Below are 15010 nucleotides of genomic sequence, written 5' to 3' on the forward strand. Positions count from 1 at the left end.
ACATTTTAAATACAATGCACATTTGAATTTAAAAAAAAAATATATATATACTTGATAAATTTAATATAAATATTATTCTTATTTTATATGTATTTTTTCCAAGTTTTATTTTTGGTATTTATTTTTACTTTAAACAGTTCACCACATCATTCAGCTTATTTAACCGAATTTTTTTATTTCCTCTATCAGTCTTTTATATTTAATACAAGCATTTTGTTAATTGTGGTTTTAGTGAAATGCAGTGAAATATATTTATTATTTTCTTTTATTTATAAAACGGATGCGCGTTTTTTTTCATACTTGGTTTTGTGTATTTGAAAATAGTTTAGGCAATTATAAAACAAATATATGCTAGTATTCGAAAATAAGTAAAAAAAGGGAGAAGTTATAAATATATGCACAAAAACAATATATGTACCTAGGTTAATAAATAAAATATAAACTTAGTTAAAAATGAAAAAAGAAATATCAAATACTTCAAACAATTCAACTAGCTCTTTGAAAAGAGGAAGTACTGTTACATTGTGGAAAAAAAAGGGAAATGGAAAAGACATTTCAAAAAACCCTGAAAATAAAAAAGAAAATTCATTTAATAAAAAAAATAATATAAATATGCTGAAAGGGAATAGTACAAATATGTTAGCTACTTCAAAATTAAAGATTGATGATAATTTAAAAAATAAAAAAAAAACAAAAGACAACAAAAATATTAGCAAAAATGGTGTTTGCAATAATGGTAGCCAAATTATTAGTAAAAAGTTGACTATACAAGAAAGCGAAATAGAATTCGGAAAAAATAAAATGGAGAATGAAATAGAAATCATTTCTAAAATGAAGATATTAAATAATATGATTGAACATAATGAAAACGTTGAAAGTTTTGAAAATGGTGAAATGCTTGGAAATGCTGAACTGCTTAGAAATGTTGAAATGTTTGGAAATGTTGAAAGTTTTGAAAATGAACAAACAAATGAAATAAAAATAGAATCAAAAAAAGAAAAAGAAGTTATATCAAATGAAAGGTTTGATAATAATAAGGTAAATATTTTTTCGAAAAATGAGATAAAGTTTGAAAGTGAAAAACAATATGAGTTTTATGAAGAGGAATATAATAAAACTGAAATATATAAAGAAAATATCGAAAAAAAAGAAAATGATGATGAAAAAGGAATAAAACACGAACAAAGTAGTATATATAAACAAATATTAAAAAAATTAAATATAGATAAGAATGAAGAAGTTGAAAATAGTCATATAATAATTTTAGGAAATAAAGATGTAGGAAAATCTGCATTACTAAAATCGTTACAAAGAATAACATTCGAAAATGATGGCGAGTACACAGAATTATTATATAGAAATGAAATAAGAGTATTACCTTTCGATTATGGATATTTAAATGTAAAAGATTTTGGAGATAATAAAAAAATACATGATACACAAGGGAATAGTCATGTTTGGATATTACAACATTCTTGTTATACTAGTTTGTTAATTAAAAATCTTAAAAATTTCCCAAATATAAAAAAAATTATTATTTTAATTTGTACTGATTTATACAAACCATATAATATAATTTCGGATATAAATAGTTGGATTGATGTTATGCATAAAATTTATGAGGATTTGTATTCAGACTATGATATGAACATCGTTAGTGGGTTAAAGGATGAATTAGAGACATATATATATAATTACAAACATGGAAAAGACAGTGAAAAAAAAGAGAACCGAGAAACGGATAGAATTGATGCATATTTGGATTTCGAAAAAAACCAAGAAGGAAATATAGACAATGTAAAAAACGAAGAAAATCGAAAAAAATTAATAAAAATAAATCTTTCTTTTCCAATAATTTTCGTGATATGCAAATCTGATGGATATGAAATATTAAATAATAGAACATATCAAGGATATATAGATGTAATTATATCTTATTTAAGAAATTTGGCTATAAGTTACCAAGCTGCAATAATATTTTGTAATACTATAAATAAAAATGAACTAATTAATGTCGAACTTTTATATAAATATATGATGCACAGATTATATAATTTTACATTTAAAGAAAAAGAAATATTAAATTGTTATGAAAAAATATTTATACCTTCAGGATATGATGATGAAAAATTAATAAATAAATCAATTAAAAATACTTTTGTTGAAAATTTTAATAAACCATATGATTCTATTATTATTAAACCCATAACAAATAAAACAATTGTTGCTGAGCATAGTCAAAATATAGTCCCTGCAATTTATTATAACGATTTTTTAGCTAGCATATATACAAACCTTTCCAATGATAACATGGAAAATGCATATATAAAAAAAGATACGAATTGTATTGACACTGATAATATTGCATTGTCAAATGGAGCGAAGAATACAGACAAAGGGAATCGAAATAGCAATTCTGAGAATAATAATGGAAATAATAATTATAATTCTACAAATAATGAAAATACCAATGATAAAAGTGATAAATTTTTGCATAGTTTTTTTCAAAACCTTCTTGAAAAAGGACGATCTAAATCTCCTAGTGTACCTGTTATTGATCCATTAATTTTAGAAAAAAAAAAAATAATAAAATAAATAAATAAACAAGTACATGATAAAATTAACTCTTATATTAGCTTAATACAATAAAAGAAAATAATATGCCATACAAAGAAAGAAACGAATAAAATATTTGTAGACTGAATTTGTTTTACAATTAAAACGAAGTGTTCATATATACACATAATTAAATGATTCTTTTCTTATGATACTTTTTTTTCGGCATGTTTGTATTCATACATATATATATATACTACTGAACTCCTTAAATGTAATAACCTTTAAATTGCTTATATTATATATGTATAAAAAAATGAAAGCATGAATAATAGAATATGTATATTCAAATTTAGTTTGTCAAAACCTTTTGCATGTATCTTATGAACATTGGAGTAGCTGAGTGTGCGCATGCCCATACGTGTGCAGTGGATAAATGTCAAACAAAAAGCTATAAAAAAATAAAAATAGCCATAAATGCCATAATATGCTGATTAAAGTCATAATAAGTTGATTAAATGAAATAGCAGATTCAGGGACAATCCAAAAATGCTGTCGATATTCCCCTTGATTTTTTTCAAATATTTACTCATAATAACGTTTTCAATCTTTAATGCCCCAGCGCAATAATAGATGGATTCGTCGCTTAAAATGTTTTCTATAATGCTGTCATTCATATTGGTAAAACTTAAAACTGACTCGTCAATTCCAGTCATAATTTTGTTGGACATTAACTCGATCAATGTAATGGAGCTATAACTATAGCATTTATTATTATTATAAGATTTAATAAAATTATATGCTTCTTTTTTATTTTTCGGTTTTTCATATATTTGGTTATTACAGTAAATAACTTCATCTCCTACTAATAATAAAACTTTTTTGTTTTTACTTAATTCTAAAATTTGTTGTTTTAATTTATTATCATTATTAATAACATTTAATAATTTTATTCCTTTTGCTACTGATATATTTGATGTTAATGTAAATGGGTCAAGTTTTTTTCGACATCCTATTTTTTTTTCATCAATTTTTATTTGAACAGATAAAAAATTTAATTCACTTTTTTTTAATATATATTTTCTTGAGCTTGATGTTGACCCTAAAACAAAGAAATAATCTTTTAGTGAATTTAGTAAATTTTCATTGCATTTTTTTGATGTATTATTTATATCGTTTGAGCTTATATTTTTTTGGGGAACACATATATTATTATTTTTAAATATGCTCATATTTGGCATATATTTCAATCTATAACTATTACATATTTCACATTCATCATTTTCTTCATCATAGCAGACATATAATACATTTGTTTGTGAATCGTTTTTATTGTACAAAAGTGTGATATCTGTTGTTTCATTTATTATAGTGCAACTTTTAAAATTTCTGCATTTGTGTTCATTTTCATTGCATTTTATTTGATCTTCTTTTTGTTGATATAATTTTGAGGACAAAAATAATGGTAATGTATTTGTTTTTATGATATCGAAATTATCGCTACTTTTGGAATGAATGTTACATTTGCTAGCTTCTTCATTTATTTGGTTGAAGATATGAGACGTATTCAATGGCCCTTGATTTGTTTTTATATTTTGATCTTCTTCTTTTGGATCTTTATTTAAATTGGTAACATTACCCCAATTATTACAAGTTTCTATATAATTGTATATTTGGTCGTCTATTAAATTATTTATTTTCACAATTTTATGCTTAACATTTTTATTAGATGTTAGAGAGGATAGGTAGTTGATGACTTCTTCGTCAACTTCTAATTCAAACTCGTTAATTTCTTCACTATTTTGTTCATCATTATTTTCTAAAGGAAATAATTCACTGTGTTTGTTTGCTTTATTATTTTCGTCGTTCCGCATTTTATAATTTTCCAAAACTTTTTTTATTAATTTTGTGTGGCTAATTTTGTGTGGCTAATTTTGTGTGGCTAATTTTGTATGGCTAATTTTATATTTCAAATTATTATTGCATAATACTAAATCATTATGATATGCTTCGAATTTTTTTTTATGTATCCTATTTTTTTTAAAACTTATAAAAAATGCATAGCGCATGAAAAGGGAAGAAGAATATATACATGCATATTATGCTTAATTGGAGACATTAAAGAAAATAATAAACATGATATTTATGCTTTTGAAAAATGTGTAAATTATATGTACTTCGGAGATGAATGCATTATGGGGCTGATGTATATATATGGCGAGAAAAATAGTTTATCGGGGAAACTTTGTTTTAACTAGTCTTAAAATAATAATTTGGGTACCTAAATTTATTTTCATTATATAAAAATATTTAATGGATTTTATATATTTATAATAATATATGGAGACTTTTTTGTCCGCATATGCACATTATTTTCACGATTAAAAAAAAATAATATGCAATTGGAAATATGATTAACTAATAAAATAATTTTTTTTTAAACAATGAAAAAGAGAGCAAAAATAGTAGCTTAATATAAAGTTAATAAAAAACACATGCTCAACATATGTGAAATGCATACAAAGATATATCCATATATTTTTTTTAAAACTATTAAATAAATTAATTGATAACTATAAAAATGAAATACATTTAACGAAATAGCTATATAATACATATTTTTAAGGGCAAGAAATATCTACAAATATATGAACAAGCCATATTTATTAGTAGGTTATTAAATTTTTTTTTTTATCATTCTTAAATATTAGGTTATATTCTTGTTTGGGAAATTTAGTCGTTTTATTTTAAACGACGAAAATATAAGATTAAAAAAATAAGTTAAAAATATATATACGGCATGCTTACTATAATGAATTTTTTTTTAATTTTTCAGACTGGCTCCATACCAATAAAGTATGAAAATTTCAGTTTATTTTTTCCCTCTTTTTTTTATCCTTATAATAAATATATCAAAAAGTAAAATAACTGGAAATAATTTGGTATCCGGGGTAAATAATATATATTGTTCGAATGAATTAAAAGATAAATGTGTAATAAATAGATGGCCCAAAGGCATAAAAGAATATAGAAGAGTGGATAAAAATTGTAAACGAAATAAATATTTATTGTTTAATATATCAAATGGAAAAATAAAAAATATATTCACTTTTAAAAATTCAATAAGACAGATAAAAGATAAGATAAAATATATGTTTAAAAGGAACCAAACCGTTTTAGACAAATTAAAAAATTTAAATAAAAAAAAAAATATATGGTTTATTGAAGGATATGCCAAAAATGTATTTAATCCGGATTCCTTTTTTAATGTTATTGGGCTTGAAGAAGTTGAAGAAATTGACATGAAATCATGTGATATAATAAAAAAAATAGATTTTAACAAATTGTTAAATAAAAAGTATGTCTATAAAAATCAAAAAGATATTAAAAGTAATTATCGAATAGTAAGTATACAAAGGGTTAAGCGATTTGCCCTTCTTTACAAAAAATGTTGTAATAATTGTCATAACTATAATAGTATTTGTGATAATAAAAGAAATAATATGGATGATGTCATTAAAAATTGTACATGTATTAGCAATATGAAAAAAAGTTATGTTATATGTGTCTATACATACGTTGTTTTTAGTATACATGATATTAAAGAGAATAAATATTACATGGTTATAAATAGCTTAAATAATGATGATGAAGGTATATTTTATGAATTGAAAGAATTAAATACTGAAAATACCAAACCAAGCTTAAAGTCGTATACACCTAATAAGGGGGCTGTAAAAAGTTCTAATGTTATTTCATTAACAAAGAAGAATTATATATTAAAAGATGTTAGAAATAATGCTGAGCAAAATAATAAAAAGAGCAATTTCTTAAGCTTTAATATATTTAATACCTATTCCAAGAATTTATTTAATTTGGTTAATAATTTTGAAGGTATATTAAAAAAAATATTTTTCAGTGGTAATGAGTTACAGCCCGAAATTTTTATACTCTATGAAGATAAAAATATATTTTTAAAAAAAAAAAGTTATTTAGAATATATAAAATTATTCTTTTTAAAATCTGATGAATATGCAGATTTATATCAAAACATTTTTAAAAATAACAAGTGGTATAAATTATATATTCAAAATTATGCTCAAAGACAATCAAGTTACATATTAAGGTGTACAACAATAAACGAAAAAAAATTTAGAAATTTACTAAAATTTGTGAAAAATGAAAATAACAATAATTATAATTATCATAATAATTATTCCAATGATGAAAGGATCTTTTTTTCTTATTGCAAAATATTGTTTGAAAAATATGACGAAGAATGCTTAAAAGCGAAACACAAAACAAAAAGTGTGATAAATAGTGATGAAAATTACAATCATAAAAGTGTTTACATAAATATCGATACAAATAATCATTTAAGGAATAAAGAATTATTAATATTGAAAAAACAAAAAGATACATTCTTATTTAGTATGGCTAAATATTTGATCAATAATTTAATTTCGTCGATACATATTTGAATAAAAATATGAACATGGTCAGAAAAAAAACGTGTTTGGCTAGCTATTTATTTTGTTTGGTATAATAGAATTATGAGCATATTTTTTTTTTCTTAAAACATATTTGTCTATAAATGTGTTAATATTAATTTTTTTTAGTAACAATATACGTGTGTATGTTGTTTTTATATGTTATATTTAATTCTGAATATAAAAAGATAAAAGTTGAATATTCAGGTGTTTTGATTTGTGTGTATTTTCATTTCAGTTCACCTATATTTGGCTAATATGACTGATTTTGTTTTATTACTATATTTGTTTGTAATTTATTTAACCCTTAAGTGGTGGTATACTGATCATATAAATACATTGTTTTGTATAACACATGGGAAAGTTCCAAACATAGACATAAATATATATACAGATATATTTTTTTAAGAGTATAATTGTGTATTTTTTTTGGAAACATTTCCAAATTATTGTGATTATCAAATGTGTGGAAAAAAATATAATAGATTGTAAAAATGTTTTTAAAATAGTTATAATAGAGTAAAAAAAATATGGAAAAATAAATAAAATACAATAAAAATAAATGCATATGCGTAGCAATTTCTCAGATTAGTTAATATAATTTATAAGCATTTTATTATACACGCTTATGTAAAAATAAACATATTTCTAAAAGAATTAAAAACAAAACATGAAGGAACTAAAAAAAACGTTGTCACAAATGCATGTAAAAATATGTATTATAGCATATGTGAATAAAATAAAAAAATCAAATAATATAAAATGAGAAATACTTAAAGTTAGGGTAGGTGAGATATACACAATTTTCCTGTCTTGTACATGCAAAAAACAGATATTCATAAACAAAGTCAACGTAACCTTTCTTAATATGTTTTTTCTGTGATTTATTTCAAATTTTTGATTCTTTCGCTCATATTGGTAATTTCCTCCAAATGCTACAAAAATAAAAAAAAAATGAAAATTAATATTGTTCTTATAAAAAAAAATATTATACTTATTTATATACTTCATAAATTTGGTATAACTACAAAATCGTATGATTACTTTATTTATTGAATTAGTAGGTCCCAATTGTCCATCTAATTTAAGTGCATGTTCATCTGCTATTTTTGATATTAATTCGTCGACCTGAAATGGTAAGGATGCAATAAAGAAAAAATGTAAGGTATAGGAAAGGTGCAGTACCTTTTGTTCTTTTTTTTTAATAAATATGTACTTCTTCTGTGGGGGCTACAATGGCAGATGAAGTTTGGACAGTATCGTTTATTAAATCTGAAGTGATATTCTGTAAATAAGTTAAGATAATAATATATTATAATTGAAAGAAATCATATATATGCACATTTTTAATATATATATATATATATATATATATATATATGGCCTACTATTTCATCGAATATATTCTCCAATTTCATAACATCACTTCCTATTTTAACTGCATTTGTCTCTGAGTTTATTTGTTGTATTAATGGGATCATTACACTAACATCTTTAACAAGCTAAACAAAATAATAGATAAGATGTTTGATGTATATATGCATATATAGATAATCGTGAGCATAGACCATGCAAATTTATTTGGGAAAATGAATAATTTATCAAAATGTTTGATTAATAACTGATGCGCTTCTATGTGCTCCTTCTAATCTCGAAACAAGGACATCTAATTTATTACTTAAATTTAGATAGTTGATTTTTTCATTTTTTTTCCTTATACATTTTTCTGCATATAATCTATAAAAAAAAATTGTGTTAATATAAGAATTGGTAATACTGGAATGAGATAGTAGTGCTTAATAAAAATCGAAGCAGTATATATGGTTCGACCGTATGTTATTAGCAAAATGTGTATAATTTTTATATGCATATGTTATATATTTTTTTATTTTATTCCTACCTTGCCATGTCAATTTTGCCGGCTTGTATTGCCTTTTTGACATCCAATACAAATCGCTTTTCTTCAAGTTCAGATCGGTTTGATAATTTTTCCTAAGTACATGTAAGAAAATAGATATGGAAGGTTTTAATATAATGTTATATTTAGTTTATTTTGTATTTTTTTTATAATTTTGAAATGGTATATATTTTACTAGTTCTTTGGTTTTTAACTTCAAACGAAATATATGATCTTCTGTGGACAATTTATTACCCATTCTTTTAAAAAAATAAATAGTATTTTTTCGATGCCAAAATAATGATATATTTTTATATGAACGTTCAGGTGAAAATGGGAGTTGAAGAATACACACATATATGTAGTAGCTATTTGTGAATTTCCATTTATTGGTTAATGTAGTATTTCAAATAGGTAAACAATTTAATAAATCGAAATACTTTGATTGTAAAATAAAATTAAATATAATTAAATAAAATAAAATTAAATTAAATTAAATTAAATCATGTATAAAGGTATATTCAATGTAACACATACATTCGTTATTTATTCTTTCATTTGACATTACTATTTATGGCTTTATATTTACTGCTTTTATTTATTCTTATATTTATGCATATATTTTTTGTTTTACAATTTTGTGGAAATCCATCTCGTTTTTTGTTGCATATAATGTATTTATAATTATTCTTTACACATTGTAAATAATTAAATACATAAATAAATGTTACATATATACATATATCAGTAATATGAATAGGAAATGTGAATAATATTTTTCCATAGTGGATATGAAAATTTCCACGCACTTTTAATTTAGGTATAAATAAAAAATTTCTATAAATACAATTTTTTAAGAAAAAAAAAAAAAAAATTAAAAACAATGAAAAGAGTAGCAAAGTGACAAATAATGGATAAAGTTAAACCGAGGAAATAAATTAAGAAATTAAATTCAATACAAATTTACGCTGGTATGTTATGTAATTCATTTAATTTGTTTTAAATCTACGTTTAAATTTTATCGATTTTTAAAGTTGTTATTTGTCACTTTTAACTTGTTATCTTTTGTAGTATAATTGTTTATATAAAGAAAAGTAAGCAATATTGATATTTTTCTAAATACCATATATACATATAAAGAAGTAAGTTGTTGTATACGAAAGTGACTCCATTTAATAATTAATCCATGATAAAGTGTGATGAAGATATAGTAGCTTTCATAATTATAAATAAGAAGTTATTAGTGTCTATAAAACAAGCATAAATCATATATATGTATGAATTTGATAAATTGGTGTTGAAATATTTGTCGAAATAAACATTATTAACAAAGGTACAGAGACTGTGAAATAAAATTGAATATGTTTTTTTTTAAAAATATAAGAAAAAATTGTTTTTATACAAAAATATATGAAAATATAAAAATATTAAGAGGCTTAAAAGCTAAAAACAAAGGAGCTGAGCTTATAGAAAATACATACAAAGGTCAACATAGCAATATTGGAGATAAAAAAAAAATTGATAACACAATTTCTTGTGAAGATAATGAATTTTATAAACATATTTATAGCAAATTAAAGGAGAAAAAATCTGAAAGTGTTTATGAAAAAAAATCTGAAAATTTTTATGAAAAAAAATCTGAAAATTTTTATGAAAAAAAAAATAGACAAGAATCAATTATCAGTAGTGATAAAGAAAATGTAGTAAACAGTTTTAAGGAAATTGGAAAAAATACTGAAACTAATAATAAAAATAAATACCTGATTAATAAGCGGGATAATATAAATAATCAGAACATTCATTCAAATGGAAAATATTTAAAAAGAAAGGAAATATATTTAAAATATAATGACAGCAGTTCAAATCGAAATAAAATTAACAAAGAAACAACAACGTTAAGAAATGAGTATGATAAAAATTGCAAAAAAAAAGCAAAGTTGGAAAAGTTGGAAAAAACAGAAGAAAAGAAAAATGATGAAATAGTAATTAGAGATGGAAATAATAAGGAAATATATAATGATGGAAAAGATAAAAAAAAAATATTTCAAAAAAATTGTAAAAATATCGAATGCAATTTTGAAGGATCTGACTTTAAAGAAAAAAATAAGAATAGTTATGTACATGTTAAATATGAAAAATATTGGAGTATGGATAAAATAAATAAAGTTGCTGAACTAGAAAATAATGCTAATGTTAAAAATAAAGTTTTCAAAGGAGTGTTATTTGTATCTCCGTTTGATACAACTAAATCATTTGTTGTAGAAGAAAAAGCAGAATCCAAAACATCTAAAATAAAATATTATAATGTATATGGATATATTAGTAGAAATCGAGCCTTAAATAATGACATAGTATATGCATATACTTGTCGACGAAAAATAATAAAAAATTGTAAAATCGATAAAAAAGGAAATGAAGAAAATTGCCAAAATAGTGAGATCGAAGAAAAAAATTTAAATGAAAATGAAATAGAATTGGAATATTTATTTGACAATGAAAACATAAAGGACAAAATAAATGAAGAAGAAAATTTTTGTAGAGTTATTAGGGTTTTAGAACGAAAAAATATCGAAATTGTATGTAATTTAAACTATTTAAATATTAAGGAATATATAAATAATTTATTTAAGACAAAAAAAGGATTAAATGTGTTAATTGAACAAGAAAAACAAAAAGGAGTATTTGCAAAATTTCAACCCACTGATACAAGATTTCCATGTTTTATTTATGATTCAAAAGATCTAACAATAAATAGAATTTTAAATTATATTAAAAAAAAAAAAAAAAATTTGTATGTTTTAATAAATTTTCGAAAATGGGAAGAAAATGAAATAAACCCAACAGGAGATATAATTTCGATTTTAGGAAATGAACAAAATTTTTTTTCAATTATATATTTTTTTCTATATTTTTATAAAATAAATTTTCATATATATAAAAAAAATGAAATGAGTTATTTAAAATCTGAAATAATAGTTGGGAACAAACTCATAAATACTTTTATTGAAAGGAAAAATAAAAGTGTATGTGGAGATTCCAAATATGATTGTTTTTCCAAAATGAATGAAAAGGATTACATGTCTATTGAGTTTGAAAAAAAAATAAATTATTTGAAAGAAATCCAAAAAAAAAAAAAAATAGAAAAATATATGATTAAATCCCTTTTAACAAATAGAGAAATATTAACACATTTAGATGTTTTTACAATTGATCCACCAACTGCAAAAGATTTAGATGACGCTTTATCTATTCAGTTTATTCACCCTGATCAGTTTTCAAATATAAAATATAAATATAAAATAGGTGTTCATATTTCGGATGTTTCTTTTTTTATTTCTCCCAATTCGTATTATGACAGAATAGCTTCTACTCTATGCAACACTCTGTACATGGAATTAATGTAGGGGGCATGTTCATGTTTACCCACTGCTTATTTATACTGCTTGTTTATACTGTTTGTTTATACTGTTTATTCATACTCTCATTTCTTCCTCATTTTACTTTTCACTTTCAGGGTTTTTCACATGTTACCTTCAATAATAAGCGAAGATGTTTGTTCTTTGAATACATCTGGAAATAAATTGAGTTTTTCTGTTTTTTTTTATTTGGATAATTTGTCAAATCCGTATGAAAATATAAAAGAAAAAAAGAGTGAAAATGTAGAAATGAAAAAATGTATAATAAAAAGCAAATATAAGTTATGCTATGATGATGTTGAAAATTATATAGATGATGTTTATACAAGCATTGATAATTTTGAAAAAAAAAAAAAAAAAAAAATAATAATAGAAAAAGATTATATAAAAGAATGGGAAGAAAAAATATTAATTAATGGATATATGAACATAGATGGTTTAATTCCAGATTTTGAAAAAATATGTGATAAATATAATTTGTCAATAAAAATAGCTAGTGATATATTTCGATTATATTTATTATCAAAACATATTAAAAATAAAACAGGACGAAAAACAATAAACCAAAATGAATTATTAATGTTTTTTTTAAACAATAAAAATGAAATGAATAAAATGATTCCCATCTCAATTGATTATGTAAAAAAATTTTTAAAAAAAAAAGGAGTAAATAATGAAAAGACAGAAAAATTGAATAAAAATGAAGATGAAATATTTGAAAATATATTTGAAAATGTAATGAAAAAAATGGATATTGAAAATATTGAAATAAAAATAATAAAAAATAAAATAAAAAGTCATATGTTGATAGAAGAAATGATGATTTTTACAAATTTTTTAGTTGCTAAAAAAATATGTGAATATAATAATATAGGGATTTTAAGAATACATGATGATACAACAAATGAAATAAAAAATAATTTGTTACAATTTATAGATCATAATACATATAAGAAAATAAATACAATAATAAATATAAAAGAAAATAATATTAATAATATATTATCAGTTTGTGAAAAAATTTTAAATAAAAATAGTTTTTTATGTTTACAATATAATATTTTAAAATTATATAAGCAAGCAATTTATGTACCAAATATAGAAAATAATGAAAATATTCACCATTTTGGTTTAAGCTTAAATAATTATATTCATTTTACATCTCCAATTCGGAGATATATAGATATAATTACACATCGAATTTTAAATAATATTTTAGAGAAAAAAAAACCATTATATAATTATGACCAAATTAAAAAAATATGTGAACTTTGCAATATTCAAAAAAAAAAAACAGATGATATACAAATTCATATGAAAAACTTTTTTCTTAACAAATATCTTGTTTATTTAAATGAGGAATATAAACATAAGATGGTAAATGAATATAGTTTGAAAATTCGAAAAAATAAAAATGAAAAAATAAATAGGGATACTAGGATTTTATCCAAATCAGAATTAAATGGATCAGAACCGATAGATCATAATCAAATTGTGAATGGAATTAATAATTTGAATTTAAAAATGGATAAGTCTGAAAATTATGATTTTGAGAAATGTGAGGAAAAGGAATGTAAGGTTGAATTATATAAAAAACATTTTTATATTTATAAAAATATTATAAGTTTTATGACTTATAGTTATATACATGATATTATTGTAAAAAAAAGTGTTAAAAGAAATATATGTATAAACATATTAAATGATAACTATATAAATGTTGATGACAATGGAATAATTTATGAAGGTAGTTGTGGAGATAATGTTTATACATGTTGTATCCCAATTTTATTACTTTCTGATAAAAAAAATGAAAATTTGTTTGAAAAAAGTATTACATCTAAGAATAAAGAAAATGATTCCGTTCCATATGATGTGGAAGTGGATAAATATTTTGATGAAATTACAAAATCAGAGCATGGAAATTGTAAATCTGATGAAAAAAAAATAAAAAATGCCATTTCTTTTTATGTACCACTATTAGAAACTGAAAAATCTGTTAGTGAAAATCTGTTAAATTTAAAATTTGAACTTATATATATTTCATTTCAAGATGATAAGTTTATTTACAATACAGTTTTTGATATTTTATACAAAATAAATTCTAAAAAAAATAATGAAGAAAAATATATTTCAAGAAATTTTTATGAAAAGGAGAAATATGAAGAAGACAAATTAAAAAAAGAATGTTTGAATAATATTTATAAAAATATTTTAAATATAAAAATAAAAGTACGATATAAAATATTAAAATTAGAAAAAAATGAAATAAAAAAAAAATTTCAAAAAATTTATGATAATTTATATGTTCATGGTATTTATGCTAAAATAATAGATAATGGAAATCAATTAAAAAAAAACGAATCTATAATTTGTGAAAAATTTTACAATAAAATAGATGATTATAAAGAAATGTCTTATAATCTTAATAATGAAAAATCTATATCCAAAAAAGAAAATGATAATTTATCAAATATGGAAAAAGACAATTTAAATAGTACTTCTATAATAAATAAAGATGATGATAAAAATATTTTTTTCGATCAATATAAAGAAATAAACCGATTTCAAAAAAATAAGATTTTCATAATTCCTGGAGGAAATATGTGGAACCTACGTTTTGTCTAATCCATATCATTTTCTATTAAAAT

At 21.7% G+C, this 15010-nt stretch overlaps 5 protein-coding genes across 5 annotated transcripts; 3 read left to right on the forward strand and 2 right to left on the reverse strand.

The window, feature by feature from the left end:
* Positions 1-453: 453 nt before the first annotated feature.
* Positions 454-2595, forward strand: PBANKA_0414900 (dynein intermediate light chain, putative; the record flags this gene model as incomplete). Its single annotated transcript, XM_034568193.1, has 1 exon — positions 454-2595. The coding sequence occupies one exon, from the start codon at positions 454-456 to the stop codon at positions 2593-2595; it is 2142 nt and encodes a 713-aa protein (XP_034420207.1).
* Positions 2596-3056: 461 nt separating this feature from the next.
* Positions 3057-4430, reverse strand: PBANKA_0415000 (Maf-like protein, putative; the record flags this gene model as incomplete). The annotated part of the gene is made up of 1 exon (XM_034568195.1): positions 3057-4430. The coding sequence occupies one exon, from the start codon at positions 4428-4430 to the stop codon at positions 3057-3059; it is 1374 nt and encodes a 457-aa protein (XP_034420208.1).
* A 984-nt stretch (positions 4431-5414) lies between these two features.
* Positions 5415-7037, forward strand: PBANKA_0415100 (conserved Plasmodium protein, unknown function; the record flags this gene model as incomplete). Its single annotated transcript, XM_034568196.1, has 1 exon — positions 5415-7037. One exon carries the CDS (start codon positions 5415-5417, stop codon positions 7035-7037), a length of 1623 nt encoding a protein of 540 aa, XP_034420209.1.
* Positions 7038-7930: 893 nt separating this feature from the next.
* On the reverse strand, positions 7931-9202 carry PBANKA_0415200 (vacuolar protein sorting-associated protein 46, putative; the record flags this gene model as incomplete). The annotated part of the gene is made up of 7 exons (XM_034568197.1): positions 7931-7981; positions 8091-8174; positions 8263-8331; positions 8435-8548; positions 8669-8783; positions 8947-9038; positions 9140-9202. 7 exons carry the CDS (start codon positions 9200-9202, stop codon positions 7931-7933), a joined length of 588 nt encoding a protein of 195 aa, XP_034420210.1.
* Positions 9203-10304: 1102 nt separating this feature from the next.
* PBANKA_0415300 (exoribonuclease II, putative) lies at positions 10305-14987 on the forward strand (the record flags this gene model as incomplete). The annotated part of the gene is made up of 2 exons (XM_034568198.1): positions 10305-12343; positions 12458-14987. The coding sequence occupies 2 exons, from the start codon at positions 10305-10307 to the stop codon at positions 14985-14987; spliced, it is 4569 nt and encodes a 1522-aa protein (XP_034420211.1).
* Positions 14988-15010: the final 23 nt, after the last annotated feature.

This window comes from Plasmodium berghei (genome assembly GCF_900002375.2).
Source record: "Plasmodium berghei ANKA genome assembly, chromosome: 4".
Lineage (NCBI taxonomy): Eukaryota > Apicomplexa > Aconoidasida > Haemosporida > Plasmodiidae > Plasmodium > Plasmodium berghei.